This window comes from Perognathus longimembris, chromosome 24 (assembly GCF_023159225.1).
Source record: "Perognathus longimembris pacificus isolate PPM17 chromosome 24, ASM2315922v1, whole genome shotgun sequence".
In the NCBI taxonomy this organism is placed as follows: domain Eukaryota; kingdom Metazoa; phylum Chordata; class Mammalia; order Rodentia; family Heteromyidae; genus Perognathus; species Perognathus longimembris.
Window position 1 is genome coordinate 18806621 of NC_063184.1, and position 25093 is coordinate 18831713.

The following is a 25093-nucleotide window of genomic DNA, read 5'->3' on the forward strand; positions in this document are numbered from 1 at the left end:
TACCTCATCAAGTAGCACTTGCTGCTCTGAGTGTGCAAGTTGGTTGGGGACAAAGAGATCTGAACCCTCTCTGGGGTTTCAGACTCACAGACAGCAAAGGAGGCTGATGAATGTGCAAAACAAGAAGGCAATTGTGCGTGCTAATAGGGATTGGTATGAAATCTGGGGTTGATTTTCTCACTTTTGAGCTCCCAGGGTGTGAGGAGGTTTGACTGTGGTGGTTTTCAGTGGCTCATTTTCCAAAAGATGGAACTCCCATCTAGAGACCAAGACTGCTGTGTTTTGCTCTGAAGGCTTGACTATGTGTGTGATACTCAGGAAGAAAGGAAACAGAGGCTTTAGAGCAATGGAAGACGAAAGAACTCAATAAGATGCACACATGTTTATTTCATCACATTTCATTTTCAGTTGACAGCTTTTAGAGGGCTAGTGGAACTTTCTTCTGTGAACGTATGAGAGAAAGAGAGAGTGTGTTTCATGGATAAATGAGAATCTGAAATTCTGAGGAGAGTTTATTGCAATAAAACCTATGTATTTTTACTAACAAATGTTTAAAACTATCTGACGTGACTTGTATAATTCATACAAATAAAGACTTTTTTGAAATCCATCTCCATCAGTTACTTGAAGTTATGCTCTCTCTGTGGTGGCTATTGTGCAAATCACAGTTGCAGAGACTTGATTGTTACACCACCCAAGAGAGGCATAAATTAAGAGATGGCTATCTGAGTCTGTCTTACAAAGAATAGATTCTGCATGACAGTCCCAGAAAGACATCACATAAGGGAATGAAATGGTTATTCTTTTATTTTTTTTTGTATGTTCAGTTACTGGGGCTTTAAACTCAGGGTCTAGACACTGTGCCGGAGGTTTGTTGTTGTTGTTGTTAACAAGGCAAATTCTCTACAACTTCACAGCTCCCCTTCTGGCTTTTTGGTTGTTTATTGGAGATAAAAGTCTCATGGACTTTCCTGCCTTGTCTAGCTTTAAACTGTACTCTTCAGATATCGGCTTCTTGAGTTCAAATGGTATTTCTGAAATGAGTTTTTCTTATTCCTAAATGCTCATTCCAGATATTTGAGGGATGGAGGCAAAGGTCTGGTGGCTCTTAGCCACTTCGCTGGATGTTCAGCAGAAATGGATTGCTTGAATTCTGGGGGCCTTCAACCCTTATGCCCTAACCATAGAAGGCATAAACAGTAATTCTTGCAGTTGACTAACAGAATTCCTTTATAAGTCTTGTACCTACCCTCTCGTTGAAACATTTACCCCACCCAAAGATACAAGAAAAAGAAAAATAGCTTGCTCTCATTTCCTGATTAGGCAGTGGGGTTTGTAGAAAATGAACCACTGGGTGATGACTGTTGAAACAAAATTGGATTCTTGTGAGTGTTTATAGATTTTATTTTTAACAAATAGCAATTTCTTCTTAGAGCAGAAACTAGTTTTACTCTATGTGCATCATGGGATTTGAGAGAGGTACAGAAAAGTACAAACATTCTTGAAAGTATCACATGATAACTTAGCATGACACTGAGGGTAGGTATACTGAATAGGCCCAAATTTAATCAACAGAAGTTTTTCCATTGCTTTTTACAAAAAAAAAATCTTAAATACATGTAAATATGTAAACACTGCTCTCAGAGAGCAAGTACTTTATCTGGCATCTCGCATGTCATGTTGTATCCCTTTCTGGAAGACAAATTCAGGTGAAATATCACCGATGAGTTCTTAAAACCATCCACCAGAAGAACTCTCTGGTGGAGGGGCAAATACCACCTTACACATCTCAGAGTTCTCTCGGTGGAGTGGAAGTTCACATCCTGCTAGCAGGCTTTCTTTGCTCCTCCGAGAGACGTAGCCTCTGCCTGTGGATAGCCTTTCATATTTTGTCTCAGATTGCCTGCAGAACAACCACAAAATTACACACCAAGTCACCCCACACCCGTCCACATTCAAGTGCATATTCAGCCACATTCTGAATGTATAAACCCAAAGTAGTTGGAGAAAGGAGTTGAGGAGCTTCACTGTCCTGTGTGCAGAGAATATAACTTCCCTTTCAGATGCACTGCAAATGCCTGCGATATGGGAATCCTGCCATCTATTTTCCTGGAATGAAGGATCAAAATCTTCTCATCTTTTGGGGGATGTTAAGCTTCCCCGATCTTGCTATGCCCCCATCCTTCATTCCAGAGACCCACCTTGGGGGGCACTCCCCTTAGGAGTTAACTGTAAGATCAGACCACTGGCTGGAAAATTCCCACATTCCCACATCTCTGGTCCAAATGAAATGTCAAGCCAAACAGCCACGTGGCTGGGTGGGTGGGTTATGTTCTTACCACTAAAAGGCTGACTTGTTTTTTTTAATTTTAGTGCACTTGTGTTTTTTTTTTGTGTTTTTTTGTGTTTTTTTTTGGCCAGTCCTGGGGCTTGGACTCAGGGCCTGAGCACTGTCCCTGGCTTCTTCTTGCTCAAGGCTAGCACTCTGCCACTTGAGCCACAGCACCACTTCTGGCCATTTTCTGTATATGTGGTGCTGGGGAATCGAACCCAGGGCCTCATGTATAGGAGGCAAGCACTCTTGCCACTAGGCCATATCCCCAGCTTTAGTGCACTTGTGAAGGATTATTCTAGATGTAAGTTAAAGCTTGATAGTCTAACATGTAGACCATGAAAATACAATCTAATCATATTTGCACTTAATTGATGGATTTCTTATATGAGTTGTGAAATGTCAGGAAATAAGGGACTCCATTCTTATCTGGTTATCAGAGAAAATAATGGAAATGGTGACTTGATGTTTTGAGTGTACAAATTGCTTTATGGTCCACAAATGTGTCAAAAAGACCTTGACAACAACTACAGAAGAGTAGGTGCTATCTAGACCCAAAGGACTCCAGCCTGACAGCACTGGACTGCTATACAGCACCATGGCTACAAGCTTTAAGGGCATGGTGTTAGTGAGTGTTAAGCTCTAGGATGGAAGAAATACTGTGAAATTCACGGACAACTATATATGTGGTTTGAAGGGCAGTAGGCCTTCTGTTAACATTTTTTTTTTCAAACATGCAGGATCCTGACTTGCAAGTTTGAGTCCAAACTGAACAGCAAGTTGCTGTTCAGAGTATAGAGTTACTTGTGCAACTCATTTGGGCCCTTAAGTCATGGGAAGTGATTGGGCCCTTAAATCATGGGAAGTGAATTTGCATGTTTTAAACTCTCTATCTGGGAGACAACCAGGAAGATACTAAATAGCAAATGAGCATCTGGTATTTCTTTTGAAATTCTGAGACAAGTCCTATGGCTCATGGTGGTCTCCTTGCAAAGTTATTTTGAGATCAAATATGATTTGACTCAATGTCTGTTAAATTAATCATTAGAATTGCTTGCCATCCTTGGAGCTGTGTTTTCTTAGTTCTATCAATTGTTCTTTAAGTCCTTTAAAGAAAACTAACCTTTTACTTGGTTTCTAATGCTTTCATTTCATCTTGGAGCTGCGTGCTAAAACACTGAATGCACATTTCTGGTGAACTGGAGGTGGTTCTAGAACATTCCAGGAATACTCATCTTACCTAAAAGGAGCTTCGGACTTGTCCATCTGCATGCAGATTAAGAATGGGTACTGAGAAAACTGCACTGTGGAGATGAACTCCAGGCCTGCCTCTGTCTCAGCCCTGGTTTCCAAGCCAGCTTTCACAAAAGAGGAGTCCACTGTGAGCTCACCAGTCATGACCACAGCCACCCTGAAAATGGAGAGAAGAAGAACCTGTTCATATCACATTTAACTAAGTCAAACGAATAGAATTTTGTGGGGTCTGAACTCATGACATGGAAAATTGGAAGGAAACACTTAGAAATGGAGAGATGGAAATACACTTAGAACCCTGTTGGAATAAGGCCTGCTTGGTGCCGGAGACTGGCAGTGCAAGGTTTGCCCTTCATCTTGACTTCCTTGGCTTCTCGTTCTAGACATGGGAACCAAGAGTTATCGGGTCTGATACTACTGGTACACCAAGGGCCAAGAGGAAAGAATGCCAGAATCCAGTCTTCTCAGGAAGATATAACTACCTAAGTTGTCTTAGAAAGAAATATAAACACATCAAGAGAACAGCTCTGTTTGTAATTGTTTCCTTATTAGCATTTCTGTTGTCTTTGAAAAAGCTATTTCAATTCCATTTCATTACTTTCTCCAAAATGTCTCTAAAGGCATTGATCTATGGCTGCCAAGATATTTAAAAGAATATTGTGTTATGAAGAGCCATTTCTAGCCAGGTACCAGTGGCTCCACCTTTAATCCTAGCTATTCAGGAGGCTGAAATGTGAGGATTGTGATTTGAAGCCAGCCCAAGCAGGAAAGTCTGTGAGACCTTTATCTCCAATTAACCACCAGAAAACTGGAAGTGTGCTGTGGCTCAAACTGGTAGAACCCTAGTCTTGAGTGAAAGAATTCAGGGAGAGCACCCAGGCCCTGAGTTCCAGCACTAAAAATGACAGAAGAAAGAAGAAAAAGAAGAGGAGGAGGAAGACCATTCCTACAGGGTGGCATGTACAGTAAGTGCCTACGAGGGATGAGGCAGGGTAGGTGTGACAGTAGTCAGTTATGGATGGGTTGGAATGGTTAAGGTTATTCTAAGTTACTATAGCTTTTAAATCAAACTTGGGAATTAGTCCAATAATTAAATCAGAGCCAAAGTACTAATTTTTGGTTATGCAAATGAAAACTCCTGCTTCTGTTGTCAGTATAAAAGTAGAGGTCAGAAGTGGTTTTAATGCTTGAGTCCTTTGAAGAACTTTCTAATGTCTTATACTCAGCAAAGGCTTAAGAGATCTTTTTAATGGGTGAATGAATTAGCAGATGAAAGAAGAAAGATTAGTTACAATGTGGACACTGGAACTACTTAGGGATATTACATCCTATAAAAAAAAAGTCTAGATTTCTTTTGGTGGTACTGTTGTTGATTTCTCTTTGTAAGGAATCCAATTCAGTTTAATTTGGAGACATGTCTACCTTAACATTTTCTTTGCAAAGAAAAAGATGACTGATGCAATTGGAAGCCTCAAATTATACTATTGGACTCTAATGGCCAATTCCATTCATCTTTCTTTGGTTTCTCTTAGTAGTGTTACTGGTTACCCTTCACATTAAATATGTCACCTTTCAATTTTTCTCAGGTGCATCACCCATAGTTCAAAATGAATGAAAAATTGAATTTACCATATGTTTAAATATCCCAAAGAGTAAAAGCAAATCACATTTCTATTTTGTTTCCTTCAATTTGATAGCAAACAAAAGAGTAATACTTTGGTTATTATCACTCATTCAGATTAATTAGAACAACAAATGGAGCTGAAGAAGAGGACTGTGCATGGAAAAGTAGGGAATGACAGTATTTAAGACTTTGAGTCTTAACTATTGGGTACAGTAGTGCATGGTTGTAATCTCTGGGGTATGTGGTGAGATCCTGTCTCAACCTGCACCTTCCCCAATAGATCCTGCATAGAAGAAAATAACTTCTTATCACAATCCACAGATGACAGAAGAAAGGAGATATTTTTTAAACATTCATCTTTACTTTGAACAAGTGTTCAAAGTAAAATGTCCCAGCAGTATCTTTGACTATGAAGGCGAAATAACAAGATGATCCCCTTTATCTACAAGGAGACTGCTGTATTAAGTAATAACCAGCTCCTAAGAAGCTACAGACAGAATAAGTTCCCATAATCCCTTCCAACTCTATGATTTAACAATTAATTGTAAATAGGAAGCACAGCTTTTGAAAAGTCTGGGAGTTACCAATTACACAAAAATATGTGTAGTCCTATGTATAGTACATTAAACCTATTATGCTTACCTATTTTTCACTCGGGTTTTAGACTCACGATACCACAGACTAAACTCCATGGCACCTGAAATATCAATAGCAAGACCACCCTGCACTTCCATGTTGGCTTTGAGTCCAGATTGCAACTGCAGCTCCTAGTAGGGAAAAAAAGAAAAGGACAGAATAATAGGCAAAATGTAGTTAACCCCTTCCAAGGCAGATAGTGCTATTTGACTTGTCTTTGTGGAAGAGTCTTTCTCATCAAGGTCTTCTGTTTACTTGGTTCAGTGCTGAGGATATGTGCTAGGCAAGCTCTCTGCCACTGAATCTGAGCGGAGGAGTGTTTCCCTAGGCCTGGAAACATAGTGATCACACGAAGGTTACTGGGTAATTTACAAAATTGACTAGTCAATTAAAATACTGGAGAAGTGGTGTGCCAATGAGGATGTTGGCCTTCAATCATCGCCTCACTGGGGAGTAGCAAATCATTCTCAGTGTGGAGCTCCTAGGAACAGCTCTAGCAACACTTTCGAATTTGCTCAAAATGCAGATTCTCAGGTTCTCCAACTTTGTGAATTAGAACATAGCAATCTATGTGTAATGAGATTCTGACACACTAAAATTTGCATCAGATGGGTGCTGGTGACTCATGCCCATAATCCTCGCTGTTCAAGAAGCTGAGATCTGGGGCTGGGGATATGGCCTAGTGGCAAGAGTGCTTGCCTCCCATACATGAAGCCCTAGGTTCGATTCCCCAGCACCACGTATATAGAAAATGGCCAGAAGTGGCGCCGTGGCTCAAGTGGCAGAGTGCTAGCCTTGAGCAAAAAGAAGCCAGGGACAGTGCTCAGGCCCTGAGTCCAAGGCCCAGACCAGCCAAAAAAAAAAAAAGAAGCTGAGATCTTAGGACCACAGTTTGAAGCCAGCCCCGGCAGGACTTTATCTCCAATTAACCACCCCCCAAAACCAGCAATGGAGCTGTTGTTCAAAGTGGTAGAGCACTAGCTTTGAGTAAAAAAGTTCAGGGACAGTGCCCAGGGCCTGAGTTCAAGTCCCATTACAAACAAAAACAAAATTTTTTAGAGAACCACTGGACAATGGGAAAACAGAGGAATTTCCATCAGAAATCCAGAAGGAGCTTTGAGGGAGATGGGCAAGGTAAACAAGATCTTCTCTTAGGGTCTTTTGAGAAATTTCCTGGGTACAAACTGTATTAAAAAAAAGGTATACTTCTGACAAGTGAAAACTCTGGATGAAAATTCCTAGTGCATTATTCAAGAGCTAGGAATTACCTACATCACTTTTTTTTAATTAAAGGAAGGCAAGGCCATTTAAATAAGCCTTATTCTAATGCATAGAAAAGTCCAACATGAACTCAATGGTATTTTTCAGAGACATGATAATTATTCACAAACAGTCCATCCTGAGCAATTTTATGGTTGCCTCAAACCTGTTTTGTGCTGTTTGCCTGCATGTGGGCTTTAAGTTTTGCCTTTCCCATGTTCATTATATGGAGTCATGTTGTGAGGATGCTTTCGCTAGACTGGGATCCAAGCTCCTGGGGACAAGGTTAACAGTGATAATGATAATGATTTGGAGAGGAAAAGAGCTTGGGAACCTTAACTTTGATTTTCCTCCAAAGATCTTAAGTACTTGGCAGGCAGAAATATGACTGAGTTCTTTATACCTCTGCTCTACTCAGACCAACTCTAAGTGCCATGGTTTCACTTTCTAGCAAGGATCGCAATGAGTTCCTTGAATTCCAAAAACTGTGGCAGGGATGCTCAGAGTACTGGTTGATGATCAGCTCTACTACAAAAGTATGGGAATGACAGGAAAATAACTCATTCTGAAGGCCACTCCTTCACATGCCAGCATCATTAAGAGACATGCCTAAAGCCATATGAAGCTATGGTCAGTCTAGAACAAAAATTTGGTTATCATAGGACACAGGGGCTGTGTAATTAGTGTGAAGGAACACAATTTCTCTGGAGAAAGCCACAGAGGTCATGCCTCAATTTTTACCCATGCCTGTAGATTGCAGGGCACGGTTTCCCATGTTCGCCACAGGCACTGTAATTGTCACTGTTGTCAACATGTCTCTGCCCTAGTTATAATCCTTTCTTTTTGTCATATGAACCTGACCTTTGCACTAACTACATGGTAGGTGAATGGATGCAAGCTACATCCAGGCTGTGGACAAGAGTGTTTTGTGGTGTATTTCAGACAATCCATCATTAGAGAGAGGAGAGCAAATGCATCACAAGGAAAGCTTTCTTTTTTCTCTTTCCCTCCCTTCCATTCTCTCTCTCTCTCTCTCTCAACATGTACGAGTTATATATAAATGGATTGTATTGTATGTAATATTTCCACACACGCAAGGTAGCTTATTTTCCTTTTCTGGCATGCCAGGGGACCAGGGGAGAAATCTTACACGCAGTTGCAAAGACTTTTTATGGACTCCCCTGATGAGAGCAGACCACTTACCACCATAGAAGAGCACACCATTCATCCCTTTGTGAAAGGGATTACGTACATGGTACAGTGACCCTAATGACTGAGGGGTCTGAAGTAAGTGGAATATCGGTTTGTGAGCACTCACGGTGTACCCAGCATTCTACATCTGGTAACGCACTTAATCCTTAGACCCATCTTCCACAAGCCTAGGTTTATGTCCTTGATTGGCCCCCAATTCACATTTCTGTGTTTGTCTATGAATTAGATAAAAAAGAAACACAACAGCAGAACTTTGCATTTGTAGTCCATGTGACTTGTTCTCTTTGGTCCTGAAGGAGTTTCTTATGGATCACATACTGACATTTTGGCAACTTGTCACATGTGCAGAAAATATATTCTTTACGGGCTTAAGAGGATTCCCTCATTATAGTGACTTTATCAGAAATCCTTTTTCTTTTCGGCCAGTCCTGGGGCTTGGACTCAGGGCCTAAGCACTGTCCCTGGCTTCATTTCACTCAAGCACGCTGCCACTTCTGCCCTCTTCTATATATGTGGTGCTGAGGAATCGAACCCAGGGCTTGATGTATAAGAGGCAAGCACTTTTTGCCAGTAGGCCATATTTCCAGCCCACTAGAAATCCTTTTTCTGAGGGGGCCAATTAGAGAGAGAGAGAGAGAGAGAGAGAGAGAGAGAGAGAGAGAGCCTGGTACCGAGTAATTCCATCTGTCCCTGTGGCTATGAGAGGCCACTCTGCCAAGATTTCCTTCAATGTCAGCACTTGACCTAGAGCAGTACGTGCTCTGAAGCTGGGATGATGTTACTGGAGTGATTTGCAAAGCCAGGGGGCCTCAGACAGCTTATTTGGATAACTTTGGATCTGCCAAACACTGTAGCCTGACTCTCTCTCTCTCTCTCTCTCTCTCTCTCTCTCTCTCTCTCTCTCTGTCCCATACATGCAAGTTATGCTTTATAGCTAGTGGACTATACTTTGCCTGAGGTACACTGGCCTAATGAATAGAAAAACTATGCAAAACAGTACAATCCAAGCTTGGCAAACTACATACCCTGTAGGCAAGTTGGCCCCACTGGCTGTTTTCATAAGTAAAATTTTATTGGAACAGAGCCCTGTTAATGTATTGCTCATGGCTGTTTTCACACAACAACATAGCCGAGAAGCTGTACCCTAGACTATTTGGCCCTCCAGGCACAAACTGTTCTGTATAAAACAAGTTGGCAAACCTAGATGTCAATCAATCGCTTCTTACATCAGCATCAAGTTTTGTCCCTCTGATTGACATTATCAGCCATTGTTCATGGCTTAACTGACCACATGAAAATGTGCAGCCTGTTTTCCCGTGTCTTGAAAAGATGTGGGTTATCCTGTGTCCTCGACTTTCTGATCTGCCTTTTGAAGTTTCCTTCACTAAAAGTGTGATGGAATTGTGCAATGTATGATTTTGATGCAGTTTAATAAGTGTTTTCCATATGTGACTTGAAGATTAAGTGGTAAGAGAGGCTCTGTCTCTGCTCCCCTCTTCATTCAGATGAGCAGAAACTTTGCTGTCAGACTGTGCCTATATACATTCCTATTGCAAAACTGTATTTATTAGTTTTTGTTGCATTTAGAGATTGTCATAGCCATAGCTTTTGTCAATAGCATTTTAGACAGGGTTTGTTTGTTTGTTTGTTTGTTATAAAAGAAAGAGCCTATGTAGCCCAGCCTGGTATCATACTTGTCTTGCCTGAGCCTCCTTCATACTGAGATTACAGATATGTAACACCATTTTTGATACCAAGAAAACTCTTAAGAAGAGAGCTGGGTACTGTGGCTCACACATGTAATCCTAGCTACTCTGGAGGCTGAGACCTGAGGATCATGGTTCAAAGCCAGCCCAAGCAGAAAAGCCTGTGAGACTTTTATCTGCAAATAATTACCAAAAAGGCTGGAAGTAGAGCTGTGGCTCAAGTGGGAGAGTGCTAGCCATGAGCAAAAGAAGCTCAAGGACAGCACCAAGGCCTTGAGTTCAAGCCCCAAGATTGGTGAGCACATGCACACACACACACATACACACACACACACACACACACACACACAGACTCCTGTCCTTCCTGGAATGAAGAGGTAGAGCTGGAAATGTAGTGGCCAGCTGGTAATCACAAGGGGACATGCAAAAGCCCTAAATAAGCTGGAGGCTGGTGACTCATGCATGTCATCCTAGCTAATCAGGAACCTGATGTCTAGAGAATAAAGGTTCAAAACCTGCCAGAACATTCTCTGTCTCCAACATAACCAGCAAAAAGCTGGGCTAGAGGTGTGTACCAGCTGAACAGGCAAGCCGAGCAAGCTCAAAGATCTGAGGTTCAAACCCCAGTACTAGTGGGGGAAAAAAAAACCCTACAAATAAAATAGCTAAGCTGAAAGAGAGTAGTTTGTATTCTAATGATATCTTAAGGTTTCCATGATAACACTGGGCTACCTACTTCCATATACGTACTAAATGGTAAAAAAAAAAAAAATCTAAATTTTCTTTTATTTTTGTTATATATGACCAACCTGATGAATTTGATGGGGCATAATAAATCTAGAAAAATTAGTAATATTTAGCTGTGGCTATTGATGCTTTGGAAGAGGTTTTATTGTGTGCGAGTACTGGGACTTGAATTTAGAGCCTGGGTGCTATCTCTTAGATTTTTGTTTTTGTTTTTTGCTCAAGGTTAGTTCTCTACCACTCGAGACACTGGTCCACTTCTGGCCTTTTGGTATTTAATTGGAAATTAGAGTCTCACAGACTGTCCTGCCTGGGCTAGTTTGAACAGTGATCCTCAGGTCTTAGCCTCCTGAGCAGCTGGGATGCCACACGTTATCCAAAGCCCCTGGTGTCTGGCTTTCAAAGAGCTATTTAAAATCTGATACCTAAGGATACTCCAGCTCTTCAATCCTATTACTGAGTAACCAAAATTTTACAGATCAGCATTCCAAAATTATCTGGTCTAAACAATAATAAAGCTCTAAATGTTTGAGCAGCTGTCCAAATATTTCCATTGGTTATCAGGAAACCATGGCTTCAAGGTATCAAGGAACTTCCCAAGATCACACAACCAGGAAGGCAGCAAGGCAACACTTAACCTCAGGCTGCTACCTGTGAATTTACTAATCACAAAAGCAAACTTCAGGTAAATCCTACAGTCTGTAAGCTTTAAATTCTTATGTGTCTCCAGTAGAATAAGTCTTGGAGTAGATAATGTTTCCCCCTGTAAGATCCTTGTTTAAGAAACACTTTCCTTTTAAAATATCACTTTAATTCCTGAAACTAGAAATGAATCAAGCCATTAAAAATATTTTAAGTCTCAAACATTCAAACTCCAATATGAATTCCGATTCATATCAATCCTCTTCTGTTTCTCAGGAAATCTAGTCAGGCACGCCATCTCTATTACTTAGTAAGTTGGTCACATGAGTCCCACATCATGGAAGGTATTCCTATCAGATTTTGGTATGGTATGATAAGGTTTGTGGTCAAGGAAAACTGAAGACTGAGGTTCAAGGGAATGAAAGTTGTACCGCTGTTCTTGAGGAGTGAGCAAGCCTTTCTAACAGTCTACCAACATGCTAGTTAGGGGCAGAGTATCCATGAAACATGTGGTTGTTGTCAGTGGTAAAAATGATGCACTAGTTGGATTTTTATCATCACTGTCAATACAAATATCACCAGTAACTCATGACTCCATGCAATGGAGTTCCTGCATCTTAGATAAGTATCATCTATGCCCGTGTGTTCAAGAAAACCAAGTGATATGGCAATACTGGCTCTGCTCCTTTATATCCTTGCTATGTCCCCCAACAGTAGCTTGTCTCTGTTAGTATCTTTTTTACCTCATTTTCTATTTGCTTCAAAGTAAGGAGAAACTCTAAGAAGGCAATAAATGCAAGAGAAAATGTTACTTATCTACAACAAAGGAGAAAGAGCAATAATACCAACAGGACCAAATGCTTAGAAGGTGAATACCAACATGAACACAACTTTGTCTTGGATATTTCAGGTATAGAGAACACTTAAACTGTGTTAGGCAATTTTAGAGACTTTCTAAGTAATTGCAGATTGAGTGAATTACCTGGGAATGGTCTATTAGCAGAATAAGTCCTTTTACCACACTGATGGGGTCACTAGATGCTGACAGCATTTTGGACATCAAATCACTGTATCCATTGAAAAAAGTGACAGGCCTGAGCTGAACATCGAAGAGGATGGGTGACATGCCGGCATAGGAGTCCAGGTTCTCCTCTCCCTCATCAGGAGTGGCTGCAATTAAGCCTTCCATCCCTTGGGCTTCAAGGACCACCTAGGGAAAAAATGAATACAACATTTGAGGCAGAATTCATTCTCTCCTGCTCTGAAGTGATGACCGGGCTTCTAAGATACAACTAAAATTCGGATAGGGATCAAAATGCCAACTGCAAATGGTAACTAGGGAAAGAAAAACTCAAGAACACTCAACACACACACACAAAACATTGTGCCTTAATAGAGCAAATTAATTCTCTCCATGTCATCCTCTCCTTACCTCATGAATGAGGTAAGGGTGATTTTATCCATTTTGTAGATAAGGCCAGAAAAAGGCTGAAGTTTACTAGCTGGTATATGATTAGGGGAAGGACTTGAACTCACGCCGGATGACTACAAAGACCATGAGCTTTCCACTTCATGATCTCCTAAAAACTGTGCTTGCCCAGGGCTGTGGCGTGTAATGGATCAGCCATCTTGGAGAGGCTCTGAAAGGAGATGGAGAGGGGCTGGCACACTTGTCCTTAGGTCTCTGCTGTGACCAGGAATGGAACGCTCTGAAGACTCGTATTTTTTCATATCAACCTTTCCTCCCTCACCAGAAAGGATGAGGCAAGTTATGCCTTGATTTCTACCACACATAGGAATTTTATGTATTTTCTCTCCCACATTCCCAGTCCCTTACCACTTGGCATTTGGCATTTCAGAGTGTACATCAGGAAACAGATGGCAATACTTCTGGACCAGACACAGTATTGCGGCTGTGGCACTGTCTCAGGGTGTGACAATTTTATATTCACAAGAGCTCAAGTTTCTGTAGCACTGTATCATTTTTTTTTAAGCTTCAACAACTTCAGTTCAAAGATTATAATTTGTTATAATGAAATATATTTCATGATAAGGAATCCTTTATGGACCATCACCTAATTTAGATAAAACTAACAGAGCAGAAACTAGCCTGTGGTCAAATGCCCATACTTTATGTTTTTTGTTTTTGTTTTTTTTTTTTGGCCTTCCTGGGCCTTGGACTCAGGGCCTGAGCACTGTCCCTGGCTTCTTCCCGCTCAAGGCTAGCACTCGGCCACTTGAGCCACAGCGCCGCTTCTGGCCGTTTTCTGTATATGTGGTGCTGGGGAATCGAACCTAGGGCCTCGTGTATCCGAGGCAGGCACTCTTGCCACTAGGCTATATCCCCAGCCCCCATACTTTATGTGTTTATTGCCTACCAAGATTAGAGAAATGTAGGTTGCCTCCTTGGAGAATCATATTCTGTTATAAGGAATCCATCTCTATGTAGAGATACTATAATAAGTTAATTACATAATTTGAAACTTAGGAGGAGATCCTAAGGAATATATCTGTAAATGAAAATGAAATATTATTTTTTAAGATTTAAGTTGGGGTACGTGGCACTGTGGCTTAAGTAAGTCGTGGAAGGCTAGCCTTGAGCTGAAAAGCTAAGGACAGTACCTAGGCCCAGAGTTCAAGCCCCACCACCACCCACAACATAAAAAAGACTGAAGTGGGAAATGTTGGCACAATTTAAATCTTGTGAGTATCCATCATTAAAACTCAAAAATTATTCAGATGAATCCTCTTCTGTTTCTTGGAAAATCCAAAAGACAAATGGACATTTGATAAGTCAAGCAAATCAAATCCCATCAGTTTCAAGCTCCACTTAAACCTTTCTCTTTGATTTACACCACATGGCCTCTTGCAGGTGATGGAGTCACAGGCAACACACAGCAGAAAACACCACTGGCTTGCATATTGTGAGGTGGACCAGTTTCTTCTATACCATGTTAAGCAAAAATGACTGGAAAATAAGTTACCTGACTACCATGCAGATTAGCCTTCCCGAGGTACTGGAAGATGTTCAGGTTGCTTCTCCTCAGAATGCCAGAGCCCGAGTAAAGAATGTCAAGACTATACGTGGATGACGCATGTGGACTACCTAATGACAAAACACCATACAACTTAGGAATATTTCCAGCAATGCCATCAGGGTGAGGTGTGGAGGAGAAGCCCATGGTGGTGGTGGTAGGGGGGCATTACATACGTTCTATGTAGCCAGTGTACGCAGAAGAGGAGCCACTCTTGGAGAAACGGTCATAATTGTGAGCCACCATTTCCTTGAGAACTTGGCGGACCCTTTTGCTGCAACGTAGAAAAAGAAAATGTTGCAAATCACTGTTTCCCAAAGAAAATTAAGAAAGAAACTAAATCCTCAATGGATAAAGAAGGAACCACATTTTTCTCATGCCACTCCAAGACTGAAGGAGGTCTCGGCTAAATGTCAGCATTGAGATGAGGGCTCCCCCTCCATTCCTCAGATATTTGAAATTTAATTTGGTATCAAAATGATAGCAAGGCAAGGATGCCGAGCTTAGAAATAGCATCCTGACTGGTGGGACACAACTCTGGAGAAGAAAGCATACAATCTTTGAATCATTATAGTGCCCCTGTTGAATTCCATGCATGCTTAAGAGAAGCTGTACTCAACTGAAGTGATCATTTTTTTTTTAAACATTTTTTTCCAAACTACCTCTACTGTTAATCATTGGGTCATGATATATAACAATATATTACCACAATTTCATCTATATCTATGTAGTTTCTAATTAAAGAAACAACTTTATAAAACCATAAGCAATCATCTCCTCTAACATTGATTTGAATTCTTACTCCATGCCTACGTCTTACATATATAGGGTTGAGCGTTTGTGGTTTTCATGTTGTAAGCCTATCAATCATAATAAAATTACAACAACACAGTAAGGTATCAAAGCAATCAACTACAGTAATCTGGACGTACATGAAGTATAAAATTTGTGAGAGAAAGGAGTACCATCTAATACCACTAAGTTGTAAGACTTTACCCTAGAGAAGAAGAGAGTAGAATCTAGAGATGGGTCAGGACAGATGTCCCCAAATATTCAATGGATATTTATGTGTATAAGTGATTAGTCCCTTTTCTTTTGCTCCAGGGATAAGACTGGAGTGATTAAGATTTCAGTTTATATGAAGACATAATGGTGAGATTTTTGAACAACAGTATGTGTTTCCAAAGCAGTGCCATCAGAAAAAAGCAAATGAAATCTAGATACCATGCACAAGGCAGCAAGTCCCTTCTACCGGGGAGGGACAAGCAAGTTGGCCTTCAGTGTTTTTGCCAACTTTAAAGTAGTTGGGTCTGAGAATCTGGCTTGTCATATTGGTGATTATTTCCTCTCATGGTCTAGGCTGGTCTTTGCTCTCTTTCCAAAGCCCTGGATTCACAAGGCAAAGGTAGGAAATACAGCTGGGATCTCCTCAGGGAGTGTCACGTGCCTGATGAAGAACTAGGAGAATGTTGGAAACTAGAAGATGCGAGATCAGCTGGAATCACCGAGAGCAAAGATGTCTACTGATACCAGTATTTAAATCTTGACTTGTCCTAAAACGTGGGCCATGCCTAAGGTTTTTAAACTTAAATGGTAAATTCACTAACTTTAGCTGTGTTAAATCAGGCTTTAATGATTCCTGAAATTTGGAAAGTTAAAATAAAAAACCATTTGGCAAGAATGTACATTCTTTCATTGTGTCATTTCTAAAATCAGTGCTGTCGAAAATGCAGTTCTATTTTAAAACATTCAACAATGTATATATGTACCAAGACAGAGCAGGCATTCTGAATTGTAAATGGTGGCATTGAAGCTAAACTACCAGCCTCACTAAACAGCCCCTTTTGGGAAAACTGTGTTTGTATTACATAGCCCAATGTAGTGTCCATACCATCGTTACTAGCTACATGTGTGCCATATCGATATAGAAATAAGTTTGAATACAGGGACACATGAGAAGGGTCATACCTGGCAGGCATTTCAAAACGTAGAATGTCTTGAACAACGGAGAGCATGTATTTATTCATTTCTTTGGGGAGTTCCCCAATAGAGAGCAGGATGTTTTTCACCTCCATGTAGGATGGATTGCTATGTAAAATGACAGCAGCGGCAGCAGTGCGCACGGTCTTCTCGTGAACTTTACGATTCTGGTGGTATATTCTATTCAAGGTTTTCTTCACCTGTGCAAATGATGCTCAGACTTAGTACACATCTTTTTTTTTTTTTTTTTTTTTTGGCCAGTCCTGGGCCTTGGACTCAGGGTCTGAGCACTGTCCCTGGCTTCTTCCCGCTCAAGGCTAGCACTCTGCCACTTGAGCCACAGCGCCGCTTCTGGCCGTTTTCTGTATATGTGGTGCTGGGGAATCGAACCTAGGGCCTCGTGTATCCGAGGCAGGCACTCTTGCCACTAGGCTATATCCCCAGCCCCCCTTAGTACACATCTTGATATTTAAAAATGTTACTGTAATATGTGGAAGCTAGATCTCCTATACACTGGAATCTGGTAAAGTATACAGGACTCTAGGCGTTCACACAGTGAGACCGAAGGAGAATTTTCAAAGGCTCGATGCCTATGTGCCTGCCTCTGATCATGCTAAATAATATTTATCAAAATACTTCCAGGAAATGAAAGCAAGAGGTTTTTCCTTTGTTGCTGTTTTGTTTTCTTAACTTTTTGTCTTATTTGTCCATTTATCTGTCATTGGGAGCGGAAGAAAGGGCACAGAAATGCAGGGACAGAGAATGAACACATGTAGCAGTGGTACTCACTAGCCACTATGTTAAAAATGACTGCACTCCAATTAGCCACCAAAATGTGAGAGGTGGAGCTGTGGCTCCAGTAGTAGAATGCTAGCCTGAGCAAAAAAGCCCAGGGACATGTGCCCACACCCTGAGTTCAAGACCCAGGACCAGCACACATTTTTAAAAATATGGCCTGCATGAAATCCCTTTGGGAGCATGGATCAAACCTCTTCAAAACTCTATGAATCACTGGCTTTTGTTGAATGTACTTCTGAAATCTGTTTGAAGGCTCTCTCTCAAGAGGGCTGAGAAATTTCAGGGTCATGCTCTTGGACCTTCAAAACTGTGACCTACAAAACTTCTTTAGTAAGTCCTTCGTCTTGGGTATTTTGTTATAACCACAGCAAGCTGACACATAAAACTGGTACATTTGATGATCCTAGGGTACACTGTGATTTTTTTTCTAAATATAACATTAAAATCAAAGACATTTTGCCATCATAATGGCACTCTGTGTCAGTAACTAATTTTACTGGTAACTAAAGTTGCTTGACAAGGTATAAAGTGTGGGGTTCTATGCAAGGCCTTTTTTTCTTTCAGCTCTACTTTTCCCTACCCTTTTCTATTTCCTTCAGATTTTGTCCTTGCTCTCAGAGATGGAGGAGTTCAATAACCCACCCCCAAACTAAACATCTAAAAGGGCAAAGCCAGAGTTTATACCTCTATCTGTCTTTTTCAAAAGCACATACCACTATCATGCTTAGCTAACCACCTTTGATATAAAACTGATTGGAATGTGCTTGCCTGAAGCCTAGAAATACTGTTGTCAGTGTTAAATACCTCTCACAGCAAGTTTATATTGAGGCTTGTAAACCTTTGCTGCCTGACAAAATTTTAATTTAGATAGCTTCTTGAAAATGTAGTTACATGTAATGAGATAGTAACTTATACCAGGATATTTCAGGGTGGAAAATTTTAAAGCATTTTAAAACATGCAAGGGCAAACATATTTCTGAAGACATTTTTCTTAAATAAGAAACCATATTTTAAAATCTGTGCCCCCTTAAGTGAATTTAAGAGTTATTTCTAAGCAGAAGCAAGAGACCACTTGGAAAAACAACTAGCGTGCTTGAAGAGGAGTTTGCATTCACTTTATGTTGAGATGTGGAATGTGTTTTTCTCCCTCTGCTAACGGTGTGAATGTTCTGAAGGTTTTCACCTCCTCAGTGATGAGGGGGACGTCGTATCTCTGCAGAGTGGTGATGGCGAGGTGGCTGATGGGTCCTTCCCCAGACTCTGCGAACTTCAGGAGCAGCGGAATGGCCTCTGGAAGCAACGCATTCTTCAGAGCCAGCAGGTACATCATCGTGTCTTCTTTCTTCTCTGGTTTCTCAAGTCCTCCCAGGATTAACTTCTTGGCTTCAACTACTGCCTAAAAACAACCAAAACCAAAACCAAAGCAAAAATACACGCTCAGACACGTGCCCAAAACTTGGCCAAGAAAACAAGCTGAACTTTGAGAAATACTTACAGTGGTGTCCAAATGGAGACACTCACCAAAAGCAAACAAGTAAAGCTTTATAAAAAGTGCCTTTCAAAGAAGAATCTATATTGAGACAGTTAATAAGCAGTGAGTATGATAAATATGGGTATGTTTCACTCTGGACACATTCCGAATGTATAAAACCATGTTTAATTCCCTTGTGATTATTCTTTTAAAAAACCTATTTATTGAATTTACAATTCACAGTGAATGGAACCCAAGTGTCACCATCCTCCTAATGACATCACACCCCTTTTCTGGGGAACTAACTCGAATGGAAATGCTTAGAGCTTGACCTCTGGAGCCTGCTTTGCAGTGTCTTCTTTTACTTGGCCCTGAGTTCAGTGAGTGCTGCCATAGTTCAAAAGCATTTCTTAGCCAGGTGCCAGTGGCTCACACCTGTAATCCTAGCTACTTAGGAGTCTGAGATCTGAAAATCATGGATCGAAGCCGGCCTGAGAAGGAAAGTCTGTGAGACTCATATCTCCAATAAACTGCTTCAAAAAGCTGGAAGTGGCACTGTGGCTCAAGTGGTAGAGTGCTAGCCTTGAACAAAAGCAGCTTGGGAACAGTGCCCAGTCCTTGAGTTCAAGCTCCAGGACCACCACCACCAACAACAACAAAAAGTATTTCTTAAGTTCTTTCTACATCACAAGTACCTTTCAAATATGTTCTACAATTCACATAGGCTTTTTGTCCCTGGCCTGACAAAAAAAAAAAAAGAAAAGAAAAGGAAAAAAACCAACTAGGTTTATGAAAAGTCAAGTGAGAAATTTTATCTTTAAAATAATTCGTGGTCTAACTACAGGATTTGTGAACTCTGAGCTTAACTTGTGTGCACAGACTCTCTCTCTCTCTCTCTCTCTCTCTCACACACACACACACACACACACACATACACACACACACACACACACATTCCCTTGAAGGGGAAGAGTAAGAGTAGGGGAGAAAACAGGAAAAGCCCAAATAAAAGGAATGCGACTGAATTTCACCCACACTCCAAGAAGTCCCACTTGTCAACTGGATTTGTAAAAAATTTTAGCCTGATACAATATTCTGTTGGCCAGGCTATAGAGAAATAAGTATACTTACATTTTGCTAACAGAATTACAAAATAATACATTTTTTTGTGGAAGATATGCTGACCAAAGCTAACAAAACTCCATTTTGACCCAGTAATCCTAGTCCTGAAGTTATGTACCCAAGAAGAAAAACATGCATCTACGATTATTAAATAATGGAACCATTGGCATGATGATATTTAGGAGATATTGAATAAACTATAGTCTGTTGACTCAGTAGAGTACTAGGTACAAAAGAATGAGGAATATCTCTAGTAATAAAATGATTTCTAATAATGTTAAACAGAAAAAAGTAACATATGAAAGAGTTTACATGTAAGAGGCTATATACAATACAATAAAATATATACACATGTGTGGATATTTGATTAATGTTAAATATATATACATATAAATATATATATACAGACACACACACATACACACATTTATATAGAAGATGAGAGGTGAAAATAGGAGGATCAGGTTTAAAGCCAGCTCAAGTGACAGTTTATGAGTTCCTTTCTCAAAAATAAGATGGGCATAGTGGCACACATCTGTAATCTCAGTACTCAGGTAGGAAAATCACTGTCCAATGCTGGGCTGAACAAAAGCCCAGCAAATAATTTCAATTTGTACTTTGAAGACTTCATTTTCTTTCTTTGGTATATTTTTAATTTGACAAGAGATAAATGAATGCTTCACAGAAGAAAGAAAATTTGAACAGTTACTACAGTCCATCTGGTAGCCAAAGCACATTATTTAAAAAGAAAAAACTAAAGATTCTTAAAAATGAAAAGATAGCCCCAAAACATTAACAAAACTGAATAAGCATGACGATGCTAGTGGATGCTTTTCATTACTTACAAGACAGTTTTAAAGATGTGTTAAGAACTCAGCTGTCCTCTCATCAGAAGGACTTTAATTTGATCATCACTCAGCATCCTTTTTATGGCACAGGCCTTGGGAAGGCAAGGAAGAAGGAACTATAATAAACAACTAGTAGGTCGGGGGCTAGGAGAGCCAGCAGAGGGCAGTGTGTGGAAGTTTAACGAGTCGGGCTGGAACTGCAGCTAGCCTGAGGTTTGACAGGCACTTACTTTGAGTTTGCAGCCTTCGTTCTGACACAGCTTCCTGACAAGAGCTCCAATGATGATCATAACAGTCTCTCTGATGTCGTTGCTTCCAAAGGAACCTTTGAACTTACTCTATCAGCCAAACAGAGATAAAACAAGTTACCAAGACTTAAACATGCCAGAGGGACATTTTTAGTTAGGGGAAAAAATAATCAATATCTGATGAAATGGTTTTTATGGTCCTAGAATACAAACTCAGTATTTTGCTTTGAGAGACTCTGGTTTTGAATGAAGGGATAACAGAATATCTCCTTAATCATGATTTATGAACTTTTTTAAAGGTTTAAGGGATTGGATTCTTTGGGTTTTCAGAAAGCCACAAAAGAAAATGTTTGTAAGTTTTTGCTTTGATTAGACTCCCAAATATGCTTCTTTTCCAAAGAAAAATGATAAGCTATTCAACCAGATAAGTAGGTATGCATACTTGGAAAAAATCCTGGAGTCAAGGATAGTCTAGATATATGTTTCTAAATGCAAGTTTTACTATAGGGTTAATGATTCATGGACATAAAACATAATCCAGTAGAATTTGAATGTGAACATTCAGAAGCTCTTTTTTTCAGCTTTCATTCTGCATAAAGATGTTCTATACATTTTTTTTAAATTACTGCTTATATTCTTAAGAGGATTTTGGTTTGGTTTGGTTTGGTTGCTTAGCAGCTGTGAGTTATTTTCCCAGTGTCCTTCTGACTTACCACAAGGGTTCTTAGGAGCTCTTCATCCGGGTGGGAGGCAAATCCACAGGCATAGAGGAACCTCTCCTGAAGGACAATGCTACTGTCACTTTTGAAATCCAGAAAGTCCAGGATGGCTTCCAGTGAGTCTGAGGTCTGAGCAGAGGTGACAGCATCGACCAACTGTGGTCTGTGAAAAAAGACGTTGGTGTGAGTAAGCCGTTATTGAACATCTCTGTCACTCCCAGACTCTTAATCAGGTTCAGTTTCCTTTAGAAGTGATCTTTTTAAAGCAAAGGCAACAAAAATATAACTTTCTAAAAAAAGATCCTTTCTCCATTTTATCTAAACCTCCCACCTCTCTCTGTCTCTGTCTGTCTCTGTCTCTCTGTCTGTCTCTGTCTCTGTCTCTGTCTGTCTCTCTCTCTCTCTTTCTCTCTCTCCCCCAGTCATAGGTCTTGAACTCAGGGCCTGAGTACTGTCTCTGGCTTCCTTTTGCTCAAGGTTAGCACTCTACCACTTGAGCCACAGCACCACTTCTGGCTTTTTCTGCTTATGTGGTGCTGAGGAATCAAACTCAGGGCTTCAGGCATGCTAGGCAAGCACTCTACCACTAAGTCACATTCTCAGCCCCACTTTTCTCGTTCTTGCTTAAGAAATGTTTATTCAGTGCCTGGCACTGGTGGCTCACACCTGTAATCCTAGCTACTCAGGACGCTGAGATCTGAGGATCATGGTTCAAAGCCAGTCAGGGGAGGAAAATCCATGAGACTCTTATCTCCAATAAACCACCAGAAAACCAGAAGTGGCACTGTGGCTCAAGTGGTAGAGCACTAGCCTTGAGCTGAAGAACTCAGAGACAGTGCCCAGACCCCATGACTGACAAAAAAAAGTTTATTCAGAATATACCAACTAACTGTACAATACTAACATATGCTTATAAATAGTGAACCATACTAACATCTAGTAGTAAAGCGAAATATCCTCATCATGAGCCAATGATGAAAACTTACCATTGTATTTCTGGTCAAGTGACCTTTGAGTTACTACACTATAGCATAATAGTTAGACGTAAATATGGAAAAGCAGAACAATTGACATGAAAGTGGGGCAGTTGGTTTAATAAGAAATAACCCGGGGATGTTTAGGGGACATATAACACACAGAAGGAATCTAGGGAACATACAGGACTTCCTTCTTCTCCGTCTTCAGGATCTGGAGGATCTCCTCTCTCTTAGCGGTCCTGAGGTGCTGGATGAAGGCCAGGAAGCTCCTGACGGAATCAGCCTTGGAGAGGTTGTCGGGCTCCAACTGCTTTCTGATGGACTGCCAGTGCTCTGAGAGCTGCAAGACAAGGCCACAGGCTCACGTGCATTCCACTGACCACAGCTCAAAGCTGCTGGTGTACCGACCATTACAAGCCTTTTTATCACTTGCTTCAATACCTCATGTCTCCCTGCTTCTAGCATAACCCACCGGAAGTCCAGAAGCAAACAGAGGCCTAATGACCCTGTCAATCCTCTGTGGAAGGTCCATTTTTGTCTATGACCATGGAATTTGAAGGCCCTTAGGCAACAATTAACTGATGACTAGGTACACAGGTCATTGCATGGCTACCCCCAAGGAAATCCTATCTGAGGCCATGTTGAACTATCCTAGAGAAATTGTGCAGAATTTCAATCAACAGCAGGGAATTTGGGAGGAATAAAGATCAGAGCTGCGAGAGAATTGCATCAACTTACAAATTACCTATAATGTACTGAAAGTAAATTTTTGTGATAGTTTAAGTTCCTTAGCTTTGCTATTTTGTGTGAAATTCAATGTTTTACTGTTATTGAGGTCGGAATTGTTCATTGCTTCTATATATGTCAAATAGAGCAGTAGTTATATAAACATAAGTGTGACATATACCATGGTTATTGTACTATGGTTTTAAAAGTAGCAAATTGAATTGATGATATCACTTGGCCTAGAAACAATCAAAATGATTTATTTTTATACTTTAGTACTTTTCCCCTAGTTATACAGACTATGTTAAAATCTTGTGGTGGTCTCCAATTTTCTCATACTAGGTGGTGGCAACAGGCCGTCCACTTTTAAATTATTGACTTCTTCAACTAAGCAATAGACACTTATTTTTCTCTCCTGAAAAAAAAAGATATTTTTACCTACCTAATCTTAAGAATGTCAAATCTTGGGCTGGGAATATGACCTAGTGGCAAGAGTACTTGCCTCGTATTCATTAAGCCCTGGGTTCGATTCCCCAGCACCACATATATAGAAAACGGCCAGAAGTGGCGCTGTGGCTCAAGTGGTACAGTACTAGCCTTGAGCAAAAAGAAGTCAGGGACAGTGCTCAGGCCCTGAGTCCAAGGCCCAGGACTGGCAAAAAAAAAACCCAAAAAACAAAAAACAAACAAAAAAAAGAATGTCACATCTCATATGTATTTAGCTTAGTATTTTCTGGGTCATTTCTGACCTAGACAATATAGTGACACTAGGAAAGCATGTTCCTCAGTGACATAAATCTTGCATTCAATAATTAAGGAATAATTATTTTAAAAAATCACAGGGGTCAAGCATGGAGTGAGTTATAAAAGGCTTCCCTTAAATCACAGTGTCATTTATTTACTTATTTATTTGTGTGCATGTGTGTGCGCGTGCGTGCGTGCGTGCGTGCGTGTGTGTGTGTGTGTGTGTGTGTGTGTGTGTGTATGCTGGTCCTGGGGTGTGAACTCAGGGCCTGAATGCTGTCCCTGAACTTTTGTGCTCAAGGCTAGCACTCTACCATTTCATTTGAGCCATAGTTGTAGGTCCAGGTTTTTGGTGGTTAATTGGGGATCACACAGTCTGTCTTTGAAGCACAATCCTCAGATCATAGCCTGAGTAGCTGCGACTATAGGTATGAGCCACTGTCGCCTGGCTAGTGTTTTGTTTTTTCTTTATAAGAGATAAAGGTGATATGTTTTCTTTGTTACTTTTGTTTTATGCTCCATCTTGAGTGTGAGTTGCTAGGCTTAGTCGCCCTAACTGTATGGTGGCTGGTAATCCTTTAGTAACTTCCTGTAGTTGATGCTTTTACTGAAGACAGACAAAACAGCATGTAAGCCACCGTGGGGTCCCCTTTTGCTCACACTTACAGAGAGGCATCCTTTACATGAGCTGTGGAAGACCTGCCCCACAATGGGAAGGGCTGTGTATTTTGAGTCAACTGCTTTAATTACGGAGGCAAGCTGCTTTCCAGGTATCAGTCTTGGGCCAGCTTCCGTCGTCTTCAGCTCCAATTTCTGCCTGCACAACACCACAGAGGAACATCACATTCTAAGCAGTGTTCTGAGTGAACAACATATTGATAGCTATTCTTTGGCAAAGACACACATCAATGTGTTCAAGTTGTTGAAGTTCATACTTTACTATCTCCAGAGCAATTGAAACCTCGAGATGGTTAGGTATAAAGTCATTCTGGAGGGACAATTTTATTCCAAGATT

The 25093-nt window shown here is 40.6% G+C and overlaps 1 protein-coding gene across 1 annotated transcript in view; it reads right to left on the minus strand.

Annotated features, from left to right (window-relative positions):
* Positions 1-1354: 1354 nt before the first annotated feature.
* Positions 1355-25093, minus strand: part of LOC125341557 (microsomal triglyceride transfer protein) — a 46589-nt gene continuing 22850 nt past the window's right edge. Inside the window, exons 7-18 of the mRNA XM_048333606.1 lie at positions 24745-24895; positions 22791-22948; positions 21626-21794; positions 20895-21002; positions 18407-18619; positions 16414-16625; positions 14622-14719; positions 14395-14516; positions 12393-12620; positions 5853-5977; positions 3573-3743; positions 1355-1903 (exon numbers count right to left, since the gene is read on the minus strand). Coding sequence (XP_048189563.1) covers positions 1732-1903; positions 3573-3743; positions 5853-5977; positions 12393-12620; positions 14395-14516; positions 14622-14719; positions 16414-16625; positions 18407-18619; positions 20895-21002; positions 21626-21794; positions 22791-22948; positions 24745-24895 — 1927 coding nt within the window. The 3' untranslated portion in view covers positions 1355-1731. The remainder of the gene's footprint in view (positions 1904-3572; positions 3744-5852; positions 5978-12392; positions 12621-14394; positions 14517-14621; positions 14720-16413; positions 16626-18406; positions 18620-20894; positions 21003-21625; positions 21795-22790; positions 22949-24744; positions 24896-25093) is intronic.